The sequence below is a fragment of the Hemiscyllium ocellatum genome, chromosome 25 (genome assembly GCF_020745735.1).
Source record: "Hemiscyllium ocellatum isolate sHemOce1 chromosome 25, sHemOce1.pat.X.cur, whole genome shotgun sequence".
Lineage (NCBI taxonomy): Eukaryota > Metazoa > Chordata > Chondrichthyes > Orectolobiformes > Hemiscylliidae > Hemiscyllium > Hemiscyllium ocellatum.
The window spans coordinates 6896247-6912620 of record NC_083425.1 but is presented as its reverse complement, the minus strand read 5'-3'; the positions used below and the strand labels follow the sequence as shown (position 1 = coordinate 6912620).

The 16374-nt window shown below is 40.8% G+C and overlaps 1 protein-coding gene across 4 annotated transcripts in view; it reads left to right on the top strand.

Moving 5' to 3' along the window:
* cep112 (centrosomal protein 112) overlaps window positions 1-12029 on the top strand; it is a 572452-nt gene extending 560423 nt beyond the window's left edge. For all 4 annotated transcript variants that reach the window (XM_060844726.1, XM_060844724.1, XM_060844725.1 and 1 more), the window contains 3 exons: window positions 117-218; window positions 8595-8659; window positions 11777-12029. In XM_060844726.1, the coding sequence (XP_060700709.1) occupies window positions 117-218; window positions 8595-8659; window positions 11777-11780 (171 nt within the window). In that variant the 3' untranslated portion in view covers window positions 11781-12029. The remainder of the gene's footprint in view (window positions 1-116; window positions 219-8594; window positions 8660-11776) is intronic.
* The last annotated feature ends 4345 nt before the right edge of the window (window positions 12030-16374 follow it).

Here is a 16374-nt window from a genome sequence, read left to right as displayed (position 1 = left end):
GAGAGTCTCCAAATTCTGTTCCATTATTTACTGACTTTATTTCCTCCCAGAACAGTAAGGCAAAGCTTTGCATTAAAGTGAAATGTGATCCCCATATCTTTGTTTTTTTTCCCCAGATCACTCACATCCAGCAAGAATATGAAATGAAAATCAAAGGTCTGATGCCTGCTACAGTGCGACATGAACTTGAAGATACCATTAGTTCCCTGAAGTCTCAGGTAAATCTCAATGGTTGAATGATCACTGTAATTTTTTAAAATTTTAGCTCTACCTTCCTGTTATTCAAAACTGAATTGTTGTCTCAATCCATGGCCATCAGGTGCCTTTTTTTAATGCATTCATGAGATATGAGCATTGCTCGCTAAGCCAGTATTTGTTCCCTGTTACTAACTGCCCTTAGAAGGTGGTACACTACAAAAAGTACTGAAGAAACACAAAAGGTTTGGCAGCATCTGTAGAGAGTTAACTTTGGTTCTAAAGAAGATTCATTTGGATTCAGTACATCTCCCAGAGGTCTCTGGTGCTACTAATTGTTTGCTGACCCTGCTGCCAGCTCAACCAGGAGGTCTGGTGTAAAGATAGCGTCTCTTCAGCAACACTGGCATTGTACAGGGTCAGAACCCAAAAATAATCCATACTTCAGATTCCCAACACCTATTGGAAAATCGACTTCAATTTTTGCTTTTCTCTGCCAACCTATCTGCAAGTGTTCAACTCACATGTTCTGCCACTATTTCATAAAATGCAAACCCTTTTAAACCACATTTCAGGTGTTGGGCAGCACAATGGCTCATTGGTTGGTATTGAATGCATCAACGCTGCATTCAACCAAATGTGGCATCAAAGACCCCTAGCAAAACCTGAAATCAATGGGAATCAGGGGGAAAATTCTCCCCTTTTGGAGTCATATCTGGCACACAGGAAGATGGATGTGTTTTTTGGACGTCAGTCATCTCATCTCTTGGACATCTCTGCAGGAGTTCCTCAAAGTATTGTCCAAGGCTGAACCACTTTCAGCTGCTTCATTAATCACCTCCTCTCCATCATAATGTATGCAGCGGGGGTGATCACGAATGATTGCACAATTTCAGAACCATTCATGATTCCTCAGATGTTGAAGTAGTCCATGTTCAAATGCATCAACATCTGGACAATGTCCAGGCTTGGGCTGACAAGTGGCATGTAGCATTCCTGCTAAGCAATGACTATTTCCCATAAGAAACAATCTAACCACTGCCCCTTGACATTCAAAGGCATTACCATCACTGAATCACCCAATACCACCATCTATGGGATTACCATTTACTGGAAACTCAAAATAACTCAATATATTATGAAGGGCATGGAGAGGATAAAAAGACAAAGTCGTTTCCCCGGGGTGGGGAAGTCCAGAACTAGACGGCCTAGGTTTAGGATGAGGGGGGAAAGATATAAGAGACCTATGAGCTGCCAGAGGAAGTGATGGAGGCTGGTAGAATTGCAACAATTAAAAGGCATCTGAATGGATATATGAATATGAAAGGTTTAGATGGGTATGGGCTGGGTGCTGGCAGGTGGGACTAGATTAAGTTGGGATATCTGGTCGGCATGGACGGGTTGGACCAAAGGCTCTGTTTCCATGCTGTACATCTCTATGACTCTATATAAATGTAGTGGCAACAAGTTCAAGTCACAGGCTAGGAATCCTGACTCCTTAAAGCCTTTCCATCTATAAAGAACAAATCAAGAGTGTGGATGGGTGCAACTTGCCTGAATGGATGCAATTCCAAAAACACTCAAGGGACTTGACACCCTCCAAGACAAAGCAGCCTGTTTGATTGACAACTCATTCGCAAGCATCAAGGCCATCCACCACCAATGCTCAGTAACAGCATTGTGTACCATCTAAAAGATGGGGCCAGCAAATACATATGAACACTACCACCTGCAAGTTACCCTCCAAGCCACTCACCATCCTGACTTAGAAATATATCACATTTCCTTCATTATCATTGGATCAAAATACTGAAATGCCTTCCTTCAGGACATGGACTACAGTGGTTCAAGAAGGCAGCTCAACACCTCCTTCTCAAGGGAAACTAAGGACAGACAATAAAGGCTGACCAGCCAGCAGGGCCCATGTCCCATAAGTGAATAATTTTTTTTAAAACCTCTCTTTCCTCCTTAAGACACTACTTACAACCTACATCTTTTGCCGACTAACTTGCATTCCCCTTTCGTGACTCAGTGTTACTTTGTTAGTTAACCCTCCTGTTAGACACCTTGAGACATTTTGCTTTTGAAGTTACTGTATAAATATTAGTTATAAAAGGCATATGACATGGCTCTCACAGAAGCTGCAATACGAATGATTAATATTTATGGAGTATCTGTTTGATTCCTCTTGCTCAAAACTCTCTAGCGAAAGGTACATTTTCCATTTTGGTGCCATTAGCTGTTATACTATCAGTTGTTTTGTGTATTTGCAGTTGCCCATCAATGAAATGCTGACAGTAGTGACACAGCAAACAATAAATAGGACAGATCAGTTTTGTTTCTTGAAATTAACACATGCAGAAAGGGTGATAGTGTAATGGAGTAAATACATGTTCTTTCACTCCACTCCAAACTTATTGGGAAATTCTGCTACAGATTCTCCTTTCTTTGGACCCTTTAGTTCCAAACAACTTAATGGAATACATCCAAGTTACCTCCAATGCTAAGGTAATTTTCTTTAGTTAAAGCAATAAGTCTTTAATTGTAGAATTCAAAGATATGATCCTGTTGTTTGATAAGCCACAAATTCCAGTACATTAGTAAGACTGGCATTCAACTGCACTTTCTGATTATATCATTGTCCCTAGTTTGGACTTGCTAGCAGAACAAGACTAACGTGTAAGATGGATAGATAATTGCAGGCTACTGGAACTCATTTTTTCCCTTTAAGAAACCCAAATCTTGTCCCATTCATTTTAATAGAGAGGTATTTTACTGTTCAAAGCATTAAGCAGTTAAACGAGCTTGGCAGGCAGCCATTATCACAGCTTATCAGCAGAGAGTCCTATTCTAACACACCAATGTCACACCATGCATTTAACCTATACTTTCATCTTTGTGTTTGAATTTGAAACTGAGGCAACAGCTGGTTCATTACACAATTTTCAGGGAGTTTTCCACCTGACTTTTCACCTGACAAAGCTGTAAGGAATATTGGAATGTTTACTCTGCATACGTTTCAAAGTATAAAACATTTTATAGCTTGACTATGACCTGGGTAACAGTGAGATTCCACCTAAACTGCCACACTTTGTTAAAAGAGCTAAACAATTTATTAATCCAATGATGTTGCATTATTTGATTATCAATTGTTAAATCCTAAAACTGAGAATCTAAAAGCAGGCGTACTTAGTAATTAAAAATATTATTTCACACAACTAAACTATTTTTTATCACTTGGCAAACTTTAAATGTTACACAAGTCAGATTTTGTTTGATGAATTTCTGCACTTTTGTTTTAAAGGAGTTTCTTATATCCTACTCATCTAGAAAAGGATAATTTGATTAGGGATAGTCAAGCACAGTTTTGCGAAGGATAGGTTGTGCCTCACAAACCTTATTGAGTTCTTTGAGAAGATGACCAAACAGGTAAATAAGGGTAAACTGGTTGATGTGCTGTATATGGATTTCAGCAAGGCGTTTGATAAGGTTCTCCACAGTCGGGTATTGTACAAAATGCGGAGGAATGAGATTGTGGGAGATATAGCAGTTTGGATCAGTAATTGGCTTGCTGAAAGAAGACAGAGGATGGTGGTTGATGGGAAATGTTCATCCTGGAGTCCAGTTACTAGTAGTGTACCGCAAGGGTCGGTGTTGGGTCCACTGCTGCTCGTCATTTTTATAAACGACCTGGATGAGGGCGTAGAAGGGTGGGTTAGTAAATTTGAAGACGACACTAAGGCCTGTGAAGTTGTGGATAGTGACGAAGGATGTTGTAGGTTACAGAGAGACATAGATAAGCTGCAGAGCTGAGCTGAGAGGTGGCAAATGGAGTTTAATGCGGACAAGTGTGAGGTGATTCACTTTGGTCGGAGTAACCGGCATGCAAAGTACTGGACTAATGGTAAGATTCTTGGTAGTGTAGATGAACAGAGAGATCTCAGTGTTCATGTACACAGATACTTGAAACCTTTGAACCCAGGTTGACAAGGTTGTTAAGAAGGCATACAGTGTTTTGGCTTTATTAATAGAGGGATCGAGTTCTGGAATCATGAGGTTATGCTACAGCTGTACAAAACTCTGGTGTGGCCGCACTTGGAGTATTGTGTACAGTTCTGGTCACCGTATTATATGAAGGATGTGGAAACTTTGGAAAGGGTGCAGAGGAGATTTACTAGGATGTTGCCTGGTATGGAGGGAAGGTCTTACAAGGAAAGGCTGAGGGAATTGAGGCTGTTTTCGTTGGAGAGAAGAAGGTTGAGAGGTGACTTAATAGAGACATATAAGATAATCAGATGGTCAGATAGGGTGGACAAGGGAGAGCCTTTTTCCAAGTATGGTGACGGTGAGCACAAGGGGACATAGCTTTAAATTGTGGGGTGATAGATATAGGACCGATGTCAGAGGTAGTTCCTTTACTCAGAGAGTAGTAAGGGTATGGAATGCTTTGCCTGTAATGGTAGTAGAATCGCCAACTTTAAGTACATTTAAGTCGTCATTGGACAAGCATATGGACGTACATGGAATAGTGTAGGTTAGATGGGCTTCAGATTGGTATGACAGGTTGGCGCAATATCAAGGACCAAAGGGCCTGTATGCGCTGTAATGTTCTAGTTCTATGTTCTATTCCCATCACACCTAAAATCCAAGCCTTAACATAATGAATGCAGACTATTTGAACTCTGAGAATAGTTACCTATTCACAAATCAATACAGTTGGCCATACTTGTATTTAACGCAGGGAAATCAGATTGTTACTATTAAGGTGAAATGAGATGGGAAGAAATAATGCCTACTTTCTTCCCCAGACACTGACACGCACCCATTCTCCCTGCCTATTCAATCTCTCCCTACAGCTCAAATTCACCCAATCCTGGCAACATCCTTGTAAATCTTTTCTAAGCTAAAATTTGCTTTCCCCAAATGCAGCACCTCGCATTTATCTGAATTAAACTCCATCTGCCACTCCTCAGCCCATTGCCCATCAGATCAAGATCCCATTGTAATCTGAGGTAACCTTCTTTGCTGTCCACTACACTTCCAATTTTGGTGTCATCTGCAAATTTAACTAACTATACTTCATATGCTCACATCCAAATTGTTTATATAATTGATGAAAAGTAGTAGACCCAGCACCTGTCTTTGTGGCACTCCACTGGTCACACAGGCCTCCAGTCTGAAAAACAATCCTCCACCACCACTCTCTGTCTTCCACCTTGGAGCCAGTTCTGTATCCAGATAACAAGTTCTTCCTGTATTCCATGAGATCTAACCTTGCTAATCCGTCTCCCATGGGGAACCTAGCCAAGTGCCTTACTGAAGTCTATATCGATCATGTCTACTGCTCAGCCCTCATCAACCCTCTTTGTTACTTCTTCAAAAAACTCAATCAAGTTTGTGAGACATGATTTCCTACGCACAAAGCCATGTTGACTATCCTTATTGAGTCCTTGGCTTTCCAAAGAATGTGTGCATCCTGTCCCTCAGGATTCCCTCCAACAATATGCCCACCACCGAGGTCAGGCTCACTGGTCTATAGTTCCCTGGCTTGTCCTGACCACCTTTCTGAAACAGTGGCACCATGTTAGCCAACCTTCAGTCTTCCGGCACCTCACCTGTGACCATCGATGATACAAATATCTCAGCACGAGGCCCAGCAATCACCTCGCTTCCCACAGAGTTCTAGGGTACACCGGATCAGGTCTGGAGTGGCCATTTATAAACCAGGTTACTAAGTTAATCTAGCTAACAAATAGAAGTTGAGGGAATTGTTTAGTCAATTGTGAATTTCCTTCCCAATCGTCTGTGTCACTTTTCTTGTTTGAGTCAGTCCATAAAAATACCTTCTTGATTAAGCTTTTGGACATCTGCCCCAATGTCACTTCAAATGGCTCAGTGTCAGTTTTGTTTTGTTCATTCATGGGACATGGGCATCGCTGACCAGGCCAGCATTTATTGCCCATCCCTAATTGCCCAGTTAAGAGTCAGCATGTTGTTGTGGGTCTGGAATCACATGGAGGCCAGACCAGGTAAGGATGGTAAATTTTCTTCCCTGAAGAACATGAGTGAACTGGGTGGGCTTTTCCTGACCATTGGCAATGGTTTCTTGTCATCATTAGACTCTTATTTTCAGATTATTATTGAGTTTAAATTTCACTATCTGCCATGGCAGGATTTGATTGCAGAACATCTCCTGAGTGTCTAGACTGATATAAAAAAGAACTGCGAATGCTGGAAAAAACATCAACTGAAATTGCAAGCAAATGTCAGCAGGTCTGGCAGTATTGAGAGAAGGAGGAGTGGACCAGGGTGTCCCAGAGGGAGCTGTTCTTGCAGAAGGCTGACAAGGGAGGGGAGGGGGATATGTATCTTTTGGTGGCAACCTGCTGGATTATTACCCACCATTTCCAACACCTCCAGCTTCCCCTGCGCTTCACTCAATCTAGTCTACTGCATTCACTGCTGACAAAGTGGTTTCGTCTGTATTGGGGAAATGAAGCATAGACTGGGTGACCGCTTCGCAGAACACCTACATTCTGTCCGCACAAAAGGTCCTGAGCTTCCAGTTGCTTGCCATTTCAACACACCACCTATTCCCTTCTGAAGACTGAATGTCAAGTTCAATAATTTTAAGACCTGAGGCACCTTCTCCCATGTTCTCCCACCACCTACACACCAGACCTTGTAATCAGATGATCTGCTTTTACACACATCCCATTGTTAGGCCCTAATAGTCCCCATTAGCAGCTATTCATTTGCCTATGCTGACCGTTATTCACTCCTTTGTCTGTCCAATTGTCATAGAGATGTACAACACAGAAACAAACGCTTCAGTCCAACCAGGTATCCTAGATAAATCTAGTCCCATTTGCCAGTATTTGGCTCATATCCCTCGAAACCTTTCTATTCATGTACCCATCCAGGTGTTTTTGAAATGTTGTATTGTACCAGCCTCCACCACTTCTTCTGGCAGCTCACTCCATGTACATACCACCTTCTGTGCAAAAAAGTTGCCCTTTAGGTCCCTCTTAAATCTTTTCCCTCTCATCTTAAATCTATACCCTCTAGTTTTGGACTCCCCCACCCCAGAAAGATGTTGTCTATTTACCTTACGTGTGCCCCTCACGATTTTATAAACCTGTATAAGGTCAACCCGCAGCCTCTGCCCCTCCAGGGAAAATAGCCCCAGTCTATTCAGCCTCTCTCTTAGCTCAAACCTTCCAAGCCTGGCAACATCCTTGTAAATCTTTTCTGAACCTTTTCAAGTTTCGCGACATCCTTCCTGTTGCAGGGAAACCAGAATTACATGCAGTATTCCAAGAGTGGCCTAACCAATATCGTGTACAACCACAATATGACCTCCCAATTTCTGTATCCAATGCACTGAGTAATAAAGGCAAGCATACCAAAAACCTTCTTCACAATCCTGTCTTCCTGAGACTCTATTTTTAGGAACTATGAACCTTCAGTCTAAGATCTCTTTGTTCAGCAAAAGTCCCTAGGACATTACCATTAAGTGTGTAAGTCCTCTTCTGATTTGCCTTTCTAAATTGCAGCACCACATATTTATCTAAATTAAACTCCATCTGCTGCTCCTCAGCCCATTGGCCCAGCTGATCAAGATTCTGTTGTACTCTGAGGTAACCTTGTTCGCTGTCCACTACATCTCAGTTTTGGTGTCACCTGCGAACTTACAAACCATACCTTGTATGTTCACATCCGAATCATTTATATAAATGAGGAAAAGGACTCAGCACCAATCCTTCTGGCACTTCTCTCTCTTTAGGCTCTATCTCCATCTATTGCTTACTTCTTATCTCCTCCCCTCACTCTATCTTTGCAAAAAAACCTTTTCCTGAGCTGAAGAAGGGTCACTGGACCCAAAATATTATCTCTGATTTCTGTCCACAGACTCTGCCAGATCTGCTGAGCTTTTCAGTAATTTCTGTTTTAATCTCTGGATTGATATTTTAGCGATAATTACCACGAGACAATCATATACCTCAGTATTTTGTTTGATATTGTCCCTGTGATCAGTGTTCCCTCGAAACTGTACATCATAAAGAATTTCCACAAGCTCACAAGGCATTCTCTTCAAGTGATTGCACAGCATGTAAAATAATTTAGAAGGCTCACACACTGCACAAAAAAAATTAGATGATATGGTTGCTTGGGAAGTTTTAATTATATGTAAGTATTATTTAAATACAAGGTTATCTTTGAAGGTTAAGGTTGCATCAACTGGGAGTCCTGTCATTGTTTGCTCCTCTCAGCGCAATCGATTTTAATAGCATTTTTAGGTTTAGGCAGCATAAACTGCTGAAACCTACCTGTTTCATTTTGTTTATCAATTGCTATTTTATGTTTAATTTTACATTTTACTTTTTTTTATACTTTAGGTGACTTTCCTTCAAAAGAGGGCATCTGTTCTTCAGGAAGAGCTAAACACCTATCGTAATAGAAGGTGGGCATATTATTTCATCACCAATTTAATCGAGTCATCTCCACCATTTCTGGCTTTTTAATGTCGTGCAGTGTGCACAGCTGTCTGTTGCCTGTAACCAGTTAAAGTAGCTGGAGTTGTTACCATGGCAACATAATTCATGTGTGCCTGTGATCCATAAAACTATTTTGATGAAGATTTTCTCACCCTCCATCCTGCTGACTGCAGGTTTTTATGGTTATTGGGGGAGGGATATCCCTTCAGGAAACTTGTTCAAGGGGTCATTATTTATGTGAGAGCCTTGACTGTGAGCATAGAGAAGCTATTTTATCATGGGGCAGCACAGCCAAATTAATTCTTTCTGGGCATGCACAGACTTCTTAGAGGATGATCCTGGAAGGCTACCAAGACACTGAGATCTAGTGTCATGCACAGACTGCCTTACCTGAGATTAAACAGCTCAAGTGCAGACCATGGGTGGAACCTGGGTTTCATTAACTTGTCAGGCTTAGCTACACACTTGATAAATGCACTTCGTTTCCAGGACAGCCTAATGAAATCGAAATATCCTTTGGAAGGTTTTTTTGTGAAGAAGGTTTTTATCTTCATGTAAATGCTTTTCTCTGTAACTTATATTTTCTAGATAGGTCCTGAAGTTCTTGCAGATTCTTATTCCTTCTGCTCCTTAGATGTGCCAACAAGTGACTTTGTAAAAGAGACTTCAAGATTTCCAGGCCAGATATTTTTGGTGACCCAGAACCTTTAAATATTTTAGATTCCTTGACAGACAAATAGATTTTGAGAGCATCTTGGGAGTTGTTAAGGTTGCAAACTTTTCCAGATGAAGTGAGGGGTTTTGACAGCTACTGTTTCAACTTCCCGCCCTCTCCTGAGGTCACTTCATAATGGAACCACTGATCTCAAACTACCCTCCAAGTAGCTAGTGGACTGTGTCACTAATAGCATTGTAGTCAAGCAGTTTCCAGCCCTTTGCAAATTTTTATATCTCAGTTCTTTTGCATATTTGCCTTAATAATATCTGGTCGAATCATTCTGAAGGAGACCATATAGCCAATCTTGTTTTTTTGGTTGACCTATCCAATTAGTCCATCTTTACTGCTGTTTTCCAATAACCCTGTAAATAGTTTCTTTCCATGTATTTGTATGAATCCTTTGAAAGTTATTATCAAGACTGCGTTCACCACTCTTTCAGGTAGTGCATACCAGATGACAGCTGAAAATGTGTTGCTGGTCAAAGCACAGCAGGCCAGGCAGCATCTCAGGAATAGGGAATTCGACGTTTCGAGCATAAGCCCTTCATCAGGAATCCTGATGAAGGGCTTATGCTCGAAACGTCGAATTCCCTATTCCTGAGATGCTGCCTGGCCTGCTGTGCTTTGACCAGCAACACATTTTCAGCTGTGATCTCCAGCATCTGCAGACCTCATTTTTTACATACCAGATGACAATTAGTTGTATAACAAAATGTTATCTTATGTCACAACAGAGTTTTTGCGAATCCCCTTAAAAAATTTAAAAATGAACTTAATATCACATTTTGTTTGTTAACATGACTAATAAATACCTTGGAAGAATTCACTTCATAAAAGGTGCTATATTGTTGCAAGAAGGTATCATGCCACAGAGGGTAGCATGCCTGTCTCTCAGCCAGACATTCCAGATTCAAGTCAAACTCCAGGAGTTAATGGCCATGAGGATGCATTTATGACATAGTCAAAGAGATATTGAGTTAAAGTTGTAAATCCTTGCAACACACCAGTGGCAGGTGGGAAAGAACAGAAAATATTCCTGATCGTCCACGCAATGGAAAGTAAATTGGAGTGTTTACCATCATAATGCTTTGCTCCAGACCACAACATGAATGTACAAGTGCAGAGAACTCAAGGAGAAGAATATAAATGCAAGTTGTCCTTGAATTTTGGGGTCTCTGGCGAGGATACATTTATTGCTCATCTCAAGTTGGACTGTCACCTTGAACATCTGCAGTCCTTGCGGTGATGGTGCTCCCACTGTGGTGTTAGGAAGGAAGGTATTAGGATTTTGGCCCTACAATAATGAAGTAATAAATATGTCCTTGTCAGGATAAGTTGAAACTTGGAGGAGAACTTGACAGTATTACTTTTATTATCCTTGATAGTGGAAATCACAGGGAAGAGAGATACCTTATGCATTTGGTATCAATAATAATAATTCCTATTCAAAACATAGAAGGATCCAAATGATTTTTTGTGTTTTAAGATCCAAGTCCAAAGCTGCAATAATACAAATTTACTACGTTTTGGAGCCTGTCATGCAATTTATCACAGCAAACGTTTAGATGTTGTTCAATGGTTATGATACTTAGACAAACAGATAGAATCGTACAGTAAGGCAACTCAGCCCACTGTGAAAGCACTATCCAATTAGTTGCATTTCCTTGCTTTTTCTGCATAGCCTTATTCTGTAGTGTGAGTACCATTTTATAATTGTACATAATGTAATTGATACTGACACACAAAGTAAATATGTGACATTTCTTTGGGACTTGAGCTCTTGACCAACAGGCCTTGTCCATGATTATGTAAAAAAGCAGCTTAACAGAGGAAATTAGGAGAGATTTTTCTGCAACCCGTGGAATAAGGTACACTAGGTATGCAGTGGCACATTCAATCCTGTGTCACACATCTCTCTCGCCATTTTGCTTCAAAGTCTCTTCTATATAAGTATCTCAAGGTGTAGTTGTGTATAAGATTGGAATAAGAGTTGGAACATTTATAAGATGCTATATACTTTACATTAAGATTCTGCAAATGCTAAGTTTGTCTAACTGATTGCTGCTATGTAAATGTAGGATAATGTGAACAACTTAATGTGGGATCTATCATTATAATGGTTCATTCACCATCATCAAAGCAATTGTAAAACAAAAATAACTAAACTGTTTCGGGCCAGTGATAAACCTCGAATGGAAGGAAGGGAAGATTACAGCATGACATTTACATAGGCACTTCCCATTACAACTGTGAATGGTGAAATTTAGTGTGTGCATAGGTATGAGGTTTTTAATATATTAATAGATTTATTAATTTTCTTATAACTGTATTTGAATGGCTTTGGTTTGTCATTTTACTATTTCAGATGAAGAGCCATTGGGATGATTTCCTTACCTCACTCATACCTTCAATATAACTCTTATGGAACAGAATTGGATTCCAACAGAATCAACACCTACTGTGTAAGGACGGGCAGAGCAATGAAATTAAAAACTGACTATTAGTAATCTTTTATTGTATTGAAACTCAGAAAGACAATATTCCCTGAATCAGTATTGTGTCTCCCCCTCCACTTTGTTTTGTTCCAATCAGACATTCTTTTAACATTTTATTTTTGTTTTTCAAATGTTTATACATTTTTTATAAACTAAGTTAATACTCTGTAAGTCTATACAGATCAATCAATATTTTCCTATTATTTAAATCTGCAATCAAGTTCTCATTTAAAATTATGCTTTGTATTGTACATCATTATTTTTAATATTGCTATGATTTTTAAATGCTAACATTTCATTAAATTATCAGTTTCATGCATGTTTGATTTGTGATTGTTTTATGGTGGTGTGACATCTTTGAAGGAAGCTTCCTGTCATAGCTGGAGTAATTTGTTCTCTAGGTCGTATCTGAAAAATAATGTATTTCTTAAAAGACATGACTTGGCATTGGTTCATAAAATTAGCTTTATTAACCTGAACCACTATTTTAATGCATGGAACGTGAAACCTATTTATCAGTAGTTCCATAGCAACTATATACTTTTAAATGGTTGAAGAAGCTCTACTAATTGGGCAGGGAGTAAATTATCTCCGTGTATTAATAAACCATACGGCCAGAAAATCCTCAAGGTAAACTCCTGGTCATGCTGGATGAACTGATCTGAGCTAATTTAGACAATTCAATTGGCCACTCAGGCTTGTAGAATCATACTTCAACATGATCAACCTTTTTTAGGGGTTTATTTATATAAAAAGTTAAAATTTATAAAGATTCTGGATAAAAAAAATTGATCCTGCTGCTGAAAGCACCTGTCAAGGAATTTAATTCCAGCCATTCCTCAGAAATATTTATGACATAAAGCTCCTTCTGGCAATATGTAAATTGTAATTCATTCCATAACAATAACTACAACTTGTGTGTATGTAATGCCTTTAAGGTAATAACATCCTGGGGTATCTTGTACAGGCAGAAATGGAACCAAGCAGTAGTAGATGGATTAAGAGAATTAGCCAAAGGCAAGGTCAAGGAAAAGTGAGGACAGAGTAACAAGAAATTTGTTCGTGCTATTCCGGAGGCTTTAAGCTAGGAAGGGGTGTGGGGGGAAGTGGTGGGAACCAAAGCAATAGTGAAAAAAGAGTAAAGGCTGAGGCTGGTACAGGAGATAAGGTAAGCAAGTCTAATCATCAAAGCAGACAAGAGATTGGCAGAGAACAAGGTAAGACTGATAAATTAAACTGCGTTTACTTCAATGCAAGAGGCCTGACAGGAAAGGCAGATGAATTTAGGGCTTGGTTGGGAACACGGAACTGAGATTTCATGGCTATTACAGAAACTTGACTTAGGAAGGGGCAGAACTTGCAGCTTAATGTTCCAGGGTATAGATTCGATAGGAAGGATAGAAAGAGAGGCAAGAGTACCTGTACAAGAAGGATGGATTGCACCTAAATTGGAAGGGGACTAATATACTGGCAGGAAAATTTGCTAGAACTGCTTGAGAGGATTTAAACCAGTAAGGTGGGGGTGGGGGATGGGACCCAGGGGGATAGTGAGGAAAGAGATCAATCTGAGACTGGTACAATTGAGAACAAAAGCGAGTCAAACAGTCAGGGCAGGCAGGAACAAGGTAGGACTAACAACTGCATTTATTTCGATGCAAGGGGCCGAACAGGGAAGGCAGATGAACTCAGGGCATGGTTAGCAACATGGGACTGGGATATCATAGCAATTACAGAAACATGGCTCAGGGATGGGCAGGACTGGCAGCTTAATGTTCCAGGATACAAATGCTACAGGAAGGATAGAAAGGAAGGCAAGAGAGGAGGGGGAGTGGCGTTTTTGAAAAGGGATAGGATGACAGCTGTGCTAAGGGAGGAGATTCCCGGAAATACATCCAGGGAAGTTATTTGGGTGGAACTGAGAAATAAGAAAGGATGATCACCTTATTGGGATGATCATCTTATTGGGATTGTATTATAGACCCCTAATAGTCAGAGGGAAATTGAGAAACAAACTTGTAAAGAGATCTCAGCTATCTGTAAAAATAATAGGGTAGTTATGATAGGGGATTTTAACTTTCCAAACATCGACTGGGACTGCCATAGTGTTAAAGGTTTAGATGGAGGGGAATTTCGTAAGTGCATACAAGACAATTTTCTGCTTCAGTATGTGGATGTACCTACTAGAGAAGGTGCAAAACTTGACCTAGTCTTGGGAAATAAAACAGGGCAGGTGACTGAGGTGTCAGTGGGTGAGCACTTTGGGGCCAGCGACCATAATTCTATTTGTTTTAAAATAGTAATGGAAAAGGATAAACCAGATCTATAAGTTGAAGTTCTAAATTGGAGCAACGCCAATTTTGACGGTATTAGGCAAAAACTTTCGAAAGCTGCTTGGAGGCAGATGTTCGCAGGTAAACGGACAGCTGGAAAATGGGAAGCCTTCAGAAATGAGATAACAAGAATCCAGAGAAAGTATATTCCTGTCAGGGTGAAAGGAAAGGTTGGTAGGTATAGGGAATGCTGGATGACTAAAGAAATTAAGGGTTTGGTTAAGAAAAAGAAGGAAGCATATGTCAGATATAGACAGGATAGATCAAGAGAATCCTTAGAATAGTATAAAGGAAGTAGGAGTATACTTAAGAGGGAAATCAGGAGGACAAAAAGGGGACACGAGATAGCTTTGGCAAATAGAATTAAGGAGAATCCAAAGGGTTTTAACAAATATATTAAGGACAAAAGGGTAACTAGAGAGAGAATAGGGCCCTTCAAAGATCAGCAAGGTGGCCTTTGTGTGGAGCCACAGAAAATGGGGGAGATACTAAATGAATATTTTGCATCAGTATTTACTGTGGAAAAGGATATGGAAGATATAGACTGGAGGGAAATTAGATTACTTACAGTGTGGAAACAGGCCCTTCAGCCCAACAAGTCCACACTGACCCGCCGAAGCGCAACCCACCCATTCCCCTACATTTACCTAACACTACAGACAATTTAGCATGGCCAATTCACCTAACCTGCACATCTTTGGACTGTGGGAGGAAACCGGAGCACCCGGAGTAAACCCACACAGACACTGGGAGAACGTGCAAACTCCACACAGTCAGCCGCCTGAGTCGGGAATTGAACCTGGGTCTCTGGCACTATGAGGCAGCAGTGCTAACCACTGTGCCACCCATAGATGGTGACATCTTGCAAAATGTCCTCATTATAGAGGAGGAAGTGCTGGATGTCTTGAAACGGGTAAAGGTGGATAAATCCCCAGGACCTGATCAGGTGTACCAAGAACTCAGTGGGAAGCCAGAGAACCGATTGCTGGGCATCTTGCTGAGATATTTGCATCATCGATAGTCACAGGTGAGGTGCTGGAAAACTGGAGGTTGGCTAACGTGGTGCCACTGTTTAAGAAGGGTGGTAAGGACAAGCCAGGGAACTATAGACCAGTGAGCCTGACGTCAGTGGTGGGCAAGTTGTTGGAGGGAATCCTGAGGGACAGGATGAACATGTATTTGGAAAGGCAAGGACTGATTAGGGATAATCAACATGGCTTTGTGCGTAGGAAATCATGTCTCAAAAACTTGATTGAGTTTTTTGAAGAAGTAACAAAGAGGATTGATGAGGGCAGAGCGGTAGATGTGATCTATATGGACTTCAGTAAGGCATTCGACAAGGTTCCCCATGGGAGACTGATTAGCAAGGTTAGATCTCATGGAATACAGGGAGAACTAGCCATTTGGATACAAAACTGGCTCAAAGGTAGAAGACAGAGGGTGGTGGTGGAGGATTATTTTTCAGACTGGAGGTCTGTGACCAATGGAGTGCCACAAGAACCGGTGCTGGGTTTGGATGTGAACCCAAAATGAATAAATGATTTGGATGTGAGCATTAGAGGTACAGTCTGTACAGTTTGGTGCAGATGACACCAAAATTGGAGGTGTAGTGGACAGCGAAGAGGGTTACCTCAATTTACAACAGGATCTGGACCAGATGGGCCAGTGGGCTGAGAAGTAGCAGATGGAGTTTAATTCAGATAAATGCGAGGTGCTGCATTTTGGGAAAGCAAATCTTAGCAGGACTTATATACTTAATGGGAAGGTCCTAGGGAGTGTTGCTGAACAAAGAGATCTTGGAGTGCAGGTTCATAGCTCCTTGAAAGTGGAGTCGCAGGTAGATAGGATAGTGAAGAAGGCGTTTGGTATGCTTTCCTTTATTGGTCAGAGTATTGAGTACAGGAGTTGGAAGGTCATGTTGCAGCTGTACAGGACATTGGTTAGGCCACTGTTGGAATATTGCATGCAATTCTGGTCTCCTTCCTACCGGAAAGACGTTGTGAAACTTGAAAGGGTTCAGAAAAGATTCACAAGGATGTTGCCACGGTTGGAGCATTTGAGCTACAGGGAGAGGCTGAATAGGCTGGGGCTGTTTTCCCTGGAGTGTAAGAGGCTGAGGGGTGACCTTATAGAGGTTT